The following is a 9,545-nucleotide window of genomic DNA, read 5'->3' on the forward strand; positions in this document are numbered from 1 at the left end:
TACTGATCCCCCAACACCGTACACAGTGACCCAGTGTCTCACAGCCCCGTTAATGATTCCCCAACACTGTACACAGTGACCCTGTGTCTCACAGCCCAATTACTGATTCCCCAGTTTTCTGCTAATTCCTTCGAGTAAATCCATCCCATTGGACATATGTGAAAGAAAATCAACCTGGTCAGAGATGTGACTACATACCCCTGAAGCAAGTTCCACTTAAACTCAGACCTCCTCGTTCTGAGACAGCACCATGATGAATGTGTCAAAAGTATCCTACAGCATGTGTGTGAGTGTGTTTGTGTGTCTGGCAGTGTTAGAATATGTGGGAGCTTATGTGAGAGAGTGCATGTGTGTCAGTGTATGACTGTGTGTCTGGGAAAATGTGTGTGATTTGAGCTTGAGTAGGAAAATATATTTAAGCATGTGTGTATGTGTGTGTGTGTGTGTGTGTGTGTGCGCGCGCGCGCGCTGTGTGCATGTGTGTCTGTGTGCGTGCATGTGTGTGTGTGCATGTGCGTGCGGGTGTGTGCGTGCGTGTCTGTGTGTGTGTGTGTGTGTGTGTGCGTGTGTGTGTGTGCATGTGTGTGCGTGCATGTGTGTGTGTATACGTGTATGTGCGTGTGGGGGCGTTTGTGTGTGTGTGTATGCACATGTGTATGCGTATGTTTGTGTGCGCTCGTGTGTGTGTGCGCGTGTGTGTACGTGTGTGTGTATGCGTGTGGGTATGTGTGTGTGTATGTGTGTGTACGCACGTGTGTGTATCTGTGTGTGCGTGTGTATGCACGTGTGTGTGTTTGTGTGCGTGTGTGTGTGTGTGTGTGTGTGCACGCGCGCGTGTGTGATTGTGAGTGACAGCCTGTCTCTGCCCATTTCAGTTCCAGACACTTCACCAGAAATATCAGGAATGGATTGTATTTGACACAAAATGCCATTGCTCTTTGGTCTCCCCTCCCAATATTGTACCTTGCCCCTCCTTTGTCAAAGATTTGGGCCAGTGTCCTTGTCCCAGTGTCACGGCCCCAGTGTCACGGCCCCAGTGTCACAGTCCCAGTGTCACAGTCCCCGTGTCACAGGCCCCAGTGTCACGGCCCCAGTGTCACAGGCCCCAGTGTCACGGCCCCAGTGTCACGGCTCCAGTGTCACAGTCCCAGTGTCACAGCCCCAGTGTCAGGGCCCCAGTGTCACGGCCCCAGTGTCACAGCCCCAGTGTCATGGTCCCAGCGTCACAGTCCCAGTGTCACAGTCCCAGTGTCACAGCCCCAGTGTCACGGCCCCTGTCACATGGCCATACCTGGGGAGAATTTAGTGACGATGTACGCTGTCGCGTTCTGTAGGGCACTCACGTGTAGTCAGGGTCCTCGAGACAGACGGCCCCAGTTTCTTGTCCTTCTTGGCCCGTAGTGTCACCTCGTACTCCTGCCCTGAAGCCAGGCCTGCCTGCTGGAAGGTGCTCTTGGAGCCAGCCACGAGATTGGTCAGCTGACCATCATCCTCCTTCTGTTGAGAGGGATGGGATAGATACCTCAGACTGCAGGAACACCAGGGCCATGGGCATTTGGACCGGCTCCATCTCAGCTAACAGGCTGCCCTCTCGCTGAACATCACCGCCTTGGCACACCACGTGCTGGTTAGTCCTCCGAGACTGTTTCACACTCCACCCCCCTCCATCAGAACAGGGTCAGGAGGTGACACAGCCACCATAACCCCTGACCTGTACTCCTGCTGTGACCCACAGGACAGACAGTCACGGTCCAGCCAGTCATAGCCCCTGCAGGGGGAGACTGGGAGCCTGCAGAAAGGGTGTAACCCCTCTCTCAGTTCAGGAGAGACTCCTCCAGACCTGTCAAGTTTAAGGAGAGGTTTAATTGGTCAAATAAATCAGGCAGGAGAGGGGTAACTGGCAGGACTTTGGGTCAATGTATGGCCAAATTAGGTCCCTCTTTTAAAGGGCTTGCACAAGCATCGCAGGCCGAATGGCCTCCCCTCTGCTGTTACATTACATGACATTCTGTCACGCGTTTCTGCATGAGGGTCGGGGGGTGGGGGGGTAGGTGTAGTGTGCGGGGGTGACAATCTGGTTTGTCTCTGTCGGGAACTGTTCCCAACGCTGTCACCATCAGCATATCCCAGCTTCCACTGACTGCTCAGGGGTCAGGGGTTAGTACCACTGCTGGGGCTGCTCAGGGGTCATTGGGCAGTTAAATGGACCCTTCCCATCAAACAAGAGGAGCACCCACCACCCCACCGCCCCTCCCCACCGCCTCTTTAAGCACAGGGACAATCAGTGATGTTGGAGGAACTGTTCTGGGGAGCTTAAGAGGTGGATGTTAGTCGCTGTTTGGCTCCATTGAAGTTGATTTGAGGTTAAATGAAGGAACATCCAACCTCTTCTTCCTCTTCCTCCTGCTCTGCGCTCAGCTTCTCAAACCCTCGAACCACCAGCGGCCTTCCAGAACCTTCCCCCGCCATGATCTAATGGGTTAAAAGTCACGTTCTCCAGGCGGGACCTACAGACTCTGGTTCAGGATGGAAACCCTCCACACCCCCTCCATCTACCCCCAACCCCCGAACAACAGCAGATAGGTCGCGGGGGCACTCCACGGTGATTGTGCCCAGTTCGCCCAGTTCAGTTTCCTTGCCCCCAGCAGGCCACAAAGCTGGGCACTTGAGACACACTCGTATGGTGCCCATTGATACCATCCCCTAACCTCCTCTTGGGTAGATTTGCTGAGATATGGGCCAGGCACTGGAGTGATGTGGGCCAAATGCAGGCAAATGGGACCAGTTCAGTTTGGGAAACCTGGTCGGCATGGACAGGTTGGGCCGAAGGGCCTGTTTCTGTTGTTGTATACTTCTGTGATTTTTTCCGGTATGACAATCTCAGCGGATTTCGGTGATGCCCCCTCCCCCAAGCCCCCAATGTCCTTGGATAGATGACACCAGCTGCACACCCCCCCTCACACATGCTGCCCTCCCCACATCACCAACAGTCCCTTACCAAGGCTCGGAAGGTAATCTTCCAGGCATCAACTGGAACCTTTGGCAGCTCCCAGCCCACGATCGCCTTGTTCTCCAGAACTTTCTTCACATGAAGCCGAAGTGCAGCTGGGATTTCTGCAACAAGATGGAGAACAGATCTTTTATAACACAGGGAGCAGGAATGTGGCGGCACTCACACAGCCCAGTCCATCACACAAGCCAACCTTCCACCCACTGACTCCATCTACACTCCCCACTGCCTCAGGAAGGCAGACAACATCATCCACCCCGGTTATAATCACTTCCAACCTCTCCCGTCAAGCAGGAAATACAAAAGTTTAAACATAGGCCCGCATCATTCATCATCCTCATCATTGACAGTCCCTTGCAAACAGGGATGGCTCCCTTCTCCTCTCGGGGTGAGTGCGTAGGTGATTATACAGATCGATGAGGCTGCCACAGGCTCTGTTACACTGGGGCAGGTTATGGTCTTGGGAAGGGATGTGGGAGGGACATTGATATGGCAGCACACCCCTCTTGCTGTGTTCCTCCCATTACTTTTTCCCCCGATGGCAAGTTTCAAGATTCTCGAAAACTTTTCCGCACGTTCCTCTTCCTCCTCTACTTTGGGTGGTCTTGGGTCCAGTGATTCCCAGGTGTCTGTGGGAATGTTGCACCTCCCCAGTGAGGCCTTGAAGAGTTATCCCTGAACTGCTTCCCCTGTCCACCCGGGGCTCACCAGCAGCATCGGAGCTGGGAGTAGAGCGCCTGCTTGGGGAATGCCATGTGGACATGACCAGCCTATCGCAGCCGGCCAAAGTGGGGGGGTCAGTGCCTCAGAGCTGGGGATGTCGGCCTGGGTGAGAACGTTGATGTTGGAGCGTCTCTCTCCCCAGTGGATTCACAGGATGTTGTGCGGATGGCATTGGTGGTTCTGCCCCAGCACCTTGAGGTGTCTGCTGTAGACAGTCCACATCTCGGAGTCATATATCAGGGTAGGAACCACCACAGCTTTGTAAACCATGAGCTTGATATCTGATTTGATGTTGTTACTCTCTAACACCCTTATCCTCAGGCAGCTGAAAGCTGTGCCAGCACACCGGAGACTGTGCTAATACCAACGGGCTCAAGAACAGCTTCTTCTCCGCTGTTATTAGACATCTGAATGGACTTCTCTAAATTCTAAGTGTAATGTTGATCTCACTCTTTATGTGCACCTTCTTTGCAGCTGTAACATTGTATTCTTCACTCTGTTCTATTGCTCTAATGCACTTTGTATGATATGATCTGTCTGTACTACAGGCAAAACAAAGCTTTTCATTGTACCTAGGCACATGTGACATTAAATCAAATTAAATCCTGTTCTGTGTGACAGGATCCTCGAATGAATCACGATGTCATTGAAGATAGTAAACAGGAGCAGCCCTTTGGGATTCTCAAACTTGCTCTGCCATTGAAGACAATCAGGACAGCAACTCTGCATTCACTCCATTTTCCTGTCACTCCCCTTCAACTCCCTCAGGGACAGAAGCTCTCGTTCCGGCTTCCAACGGAAACCAAAAACATTCCAAAGGACTCATATCAGACCCAAGCATTAACCCTGTCTCTCTCTCTATCTCTCCACAGAATGCTGCCAGACCTGCTGAGTTTCTCCAGCACTTTCTGTTTGTATTTCAAACAAACTGGAGCACCAGTGAACGCCCTCTGAAAACAGCAATACCTTGATGAGATGTGGTTCTAACAATCAGGTAAACGAGGCACTGTTTGAAAACGAGCCAAACTCTGCACCTTCCACTGCGTCCAGTTAACTGGCCAATTTTCAGAGATAAATTCCTGGCTGGGACATATCCTTTAAGGATTACAACCCCAAGGATCAAACTGCTTTGAATCAGTCGTTGCCAGAGTTTAATGAGGAAGTTTAAATGGTGTATCAGTCCATGAGACGGAGAATTCCGCCTGAAGCCTTTTACATGACAGAGCAAACTTTGCACATGCAGAAATAGTGGACGGCCAGCTCTCCAAATACGTAGGGAACTGGGTTTCTTCAAGGTTAACAGTTAATTCACCATCAGAGCTGAATTCAAACTGTCCACACTTTGGAAACAAAAAGTAAATCTTGCCATGGGCTGCGGGAGGATAATGCGGTCTCTGGAGAGAGATATTTTCTCAGGGCTCAAACACAGGCAGATGTGAGGTCCCTATACAACACCCTGAAAGAGATACTCCCACAAGGCTTTTCCTAACGTTTAGCATGTCCTGGAACAGCACAGACAGACTGTGAGGTGTTTTTTTCTTTCATTGAAAGCGTGGGGAAAAGTGCAGCAGCAAAACTGTGCACAGCAAGATTCCATCAGTAAGCTGCCGGATAATGCTGTTTGAGGGATTAATATTAAGATCATCAAAAGCACAGGAATGTCAGAATTGACTGAAGAATCTCCTGCTTGAAGCGAACTGCTAGTTTCCTTCGATGAGCTACTTTTGCAAAATTTGCCAGCATCACAAACTCAGTCACAAACCCCAGTGACTTTGAGCTAACTGCAAACGCACAGAAAGCTCTCCGAGTGGTTCCGCTCACCTGCTGTCTTCATAACTCCCCATGCCCTCCGTGCACCCTCCCCTGAAATGTTCCCGTTTTTGTTGCACCTAGCGCAGCTCTCGTCCCTGTGGATAAGCTCGGCCCCCGTCACTGTAACCCCGGACACGACACCCCACCCCTCCCAGCCACCCCGTCCCTCAGACACACCGAGGTAAGCCTTCCCACTGCCGTAATCCCACCTTCATCCATCCACACACCGACTCGAACCTCCCTCAACTGCTCGGCCAAAGCTATCGGCGCCTTGGGAGATATAGCAGGTCGGAGTTTCTGACCGAGCAGGAGCTGGTCATGACCCATGCCGCCTCCAAATGGTTTTCCATCGCAAACAAGGCTGGGGATTAAAAAAAAACCCAGCCAGGCATTCCAAAGCGGAATGTCAAACTCACTTTCATCCCCGCATTTCTAACCACACTGTCAACAAACAGGGTTTTTAAAAAATATTTCTGCGACATTTCTCTTTACCCCTCTTCATCCAACCTAAATAAGACCCTTCTTCTCAAAATAACAGCCCAAAGTCAAAGGCGACAGTATATCTCCACCCCCTCCCCCCCCCCCCCCCCCCCCCACCTCCCTGGCTTGGTAACCCTGATCTAACCGGCTCTCCAAAAGACAGCCGTTAAACGAACAGCAATGTCACAGCATCTTCAGGCGGAACAGAGTTCCCCTTCTCAATTAGACCCAATCAATTCATTGAATGCATGCAGGCCATTCGAGTCCACACCGTATCCCTGCATTCCCAATCCCACAGGATCCCTACAGTGTTAAAGCAGGCCATTCGACCCATCAGGTCTACACCTACCCTCCCAGGAGCATCCTACCCGTACCCTATCCCTGGAACCCTGCAGTTAACCAACCCAGCCTGGACACTATGGGCAATTTAGCATGGCCAATCCACCGAACCTGCACACCTTTGGACTGTGGGAGGAAACCCACAAAGACACAGGGAGAATGTGCAAACTCCACACAAACAGTTAGCCCGAGGCTGGGATTGAACCCGCTGTGAGCCACCAATGCCACCTCAAAGATGTTAAACAAAGAGCCCCCTTGTTTGCTGACTCAGGTCAATGCTACCGTCCGATCGCACTGTCTCAAAAGCAGACCAGGGGGTTATCGCCAATGTCCTGACCCCAATGGCTTCGTCATTAACAGACTTCACACAGTAGGAAGCAGGTTATTCTGGTCATTTCCAGGCCGTGGGATCTTGCTGTGTGAAATTGGCTCCCACGTATTCTGCAATATCTCGGTGAATTCAAACGTGGGACTGATTGGCTTGTGCTGTGCGTTGAGGGGGGATGTTCCGAGGATGTGGAACTGTAAATAAATCCAAATTCTTTTACCTACGAGCCTGCTCTCGAGTCGTTTTTAAAGCGTCAGACTGTTTAACTAACATCTTTTATCATGCGTTTTTATTTCCGACAGGGCTTACTGAGGTCGCGGGGTAGAACTGTAAATCTTTTAATTGATTCTCTCTTGGCTATGGGACCTGACATAAACTTCTGATCATAATTAGGAGAGAAGAGGAGCCAATAGCAGATGAAACTTGAACCCTAGCGAGTCAGAGAGTACTCAGATACATTCTCCCGGTCCCATTCATAGAAACTAGCGGCAGGAGTAGGCCATTCGGCCCTTCAAGCCTGCTCCACCGTTCAACATGATTATGGCTGATCCTAAATTTCAATGCCACAATCCATTTTCTCCCTCTGTACCTTGTTATCTTTAAAATCTGCAAACCTTTTCTCGAATATACTCTGTGACTTGCCTTTTGCGGTGGAGAATTCTACAGGTTCCTGAAATGAAGAAATGTTTTCCCACATCAGTCCTAAACAGTTTATCCCATATCCTCTGAGACCCCTGGATCTCACTCCTCTCCCAGGGGGATACATCCTCTCTGCATCTCATCGGTCCAGCATTATTTGTTATATGTTTATAGATGTTTATCAAAAGTCAGTGTGAATACTGGAATATGGGACACTTCTTCTTGCAGATCAACTTTTCCTATCAAGCACTTCCAGGGTAGGGAGTAACTCTCCCAGTGCTCTGTCCCTATGATCGCCACCCCACCCCCTCACGTCCAGCACCCAGCAGCATGTCAGTCCATTACAAGTCATTCTGAATGGTCTCTCCGAGGGAGAGAATTTGGTTTTGGTGTGGTTATGTTACAGTGTGGATCATACACTTCTAGCTGTGCGGTGCGGACAGTGATGGTGGAGATTTGGTCGGGAATCCCACCCATTCTTACAGCCTGCTAATTGTTGGGTGGCAGATGGATTGTCACATTGGCCTAATTGGCCGAATGGTGAGACACCTACCCTGGTCCCCAATTCCAGGGCCAGGGTTCCTGGTCCTTCCCTCACAGGACCTCTGAAGCTGAGTCAGCTCTGTGTGATGCTGTCCCTTGAAGCAAGGTCACGTTCACCCATTTCACATCAGAAAGGGGCCAGCGTTCCACACCACCCCCAAATGCAGATGGACCAGGGAAGGAAAGACAAAATCGGTCCTTTCACAACCTCAAATCCCCCCTGAGGACTCAATATTCAGGTTCGAGTGGACATTGCTGGCAGTACACATGTGTTCACGTACAGTCTGAGCTGGATCCTACCCAGAAAGGATCTGCACTGTACAGGTTCCTGGATTAAGCCAGTCGAAGACAGTGTAGACTACTGTCTCTGATCAAACTGGTACAGGAGAGGATTGTCCATTCATCAGATCCTCATTGAATCCCAACCTTGGTACCATCACAACAGAGAGCGAAGAAGAACTGAACCAAGTAAAGGCCAAATAATGATTCCTTAAAATGAGCTTTCAAGGTGAAGTTAATATCTGCCCTGGCACACAAACACTGGCTGTGCCTCAGTCATTGTCTTATTGGGTGGCCACACTCATGTGGAGGTCTAACTGAAGATGGGGTGGGGGGGGGTGTAGTTTTACCACTGGGGGTCCCTGGGTCTGCCTGATGCTGTACCCTGTCCTCATTCATCACAGGCCTCCATCTCTCCAGCCAGGATTGGAGAAAGGGGGCATTTCTCTGTCCACCAGGAGATCAGCAACATCCTTCCCCAGCCCCTGGAAGGTTCAGGTACAAATCAACTTGTTTTTCCACACTCAGCTTCAGGCAGGGCTGACATCAGTCCCGATGATGCTTGGAAAGCTGAAGGACAGAGTTAATGCAAAGTCCAAAATAAACATCTTGTTTAAGACCGAAAGCAGAAAGTCCCAGCTTTCAATCTTTTGTAAGCTCGTGGGTATGGCTTGGCACAATCAGGCCAGAATGTAGAATATTGATTTGCCAGGGAAGAAATGGGGAGGCAGAGGCCAAGTGGTATTAACACTGGACTGTTAATCCAGAGATCCAGGTAATGTTCTGGGTACCTGGGTTCAGGTCCCACCACAGCAATTTGAATTGAATTTGGAATTTGAATTCAATTAAAAGAAAACATCAGGGACTAAGAGTCTAATGATGACCATAAATCCATTGTTGGTTTTTGGAAAAACCCATCTGTCATTAATAGCCGAACGAAACATTCTTACCTGGCCTGGTCCGTACATAACTCCAGACCCACCCAACCTCTGGGCAGTTAGGGATGGCCCAGCCAATGATACCCTCATCCCATGAATGCATGAAAAAAAACCAAAACTTTTTTCAGTCTGAGACTGTGGTGATCCCTGAGAACAGACAAAGAAACATAAAACTTGTGATCTGATTGACAGTATCGCAGCAACATCTGTCACAGTGCCTGACTGCAGTATCCAAATGTACAATGATACTCTGCACTGAAACATTGGCTATCAGGGAGAGAGAAAGGGAAAGCATCTCACTGATTGAACAATCGTCTCCTGTGAACCCATCCTTGCAGACGCACGTCCCATCAACACAGCGTCCTTGGTTGTTACAGTTGTTCAGACAGGTCTGGTCCCCACAGGTGGGCCCCGAATAGCCTGTATTACAGACACACTTCCCATTGACACATCG

General features: G+C 50.2%; 1 protein-coding gene across 1 annotated transcript in view; it reads right to left on the reverse strand.

Moving 5' to 3' along the window:
* LOC125486978 (tenascin-X-like) overlaps nucleotides 1–9,545 on the reverse strand; it is a 49,716-nt gene that overhangs the window by 35,940 nt on the left and 4,231 nt on the right. Inside the window, 3 exon segments of the mRNA XM_048616678.1 lie at nucleotides 1,344–1,497; nucleotides 2,999–3,114; nucleotides 9,392–9,545. The exon segment at nucleotides 9,392–9,545 is cut by the window's right edge and continues 11 nt beyond it. Of these exon segments, the coding sequence (XP_048472635.1) occupies nucleotides 1,344–1,497; nucleotides 2,999–3,114; nucleotides 9,392–9,545 (424 nt within the window).

Source organism: Rhincodon typus, chromosome 35 (assembly GCF_021869965.1).
Source record: "Rhincodon typus isolate 14 chromosome 35, sRhiTyp1.1, whole genome shotgun sequence".
Taxonomy (NCBI): Eukaryota; Metazoa; Chordata; class Chondrichthyes; order Orectolobiformes; family Rhincodontidae; genus Rhincodon; species Rhincodon typus.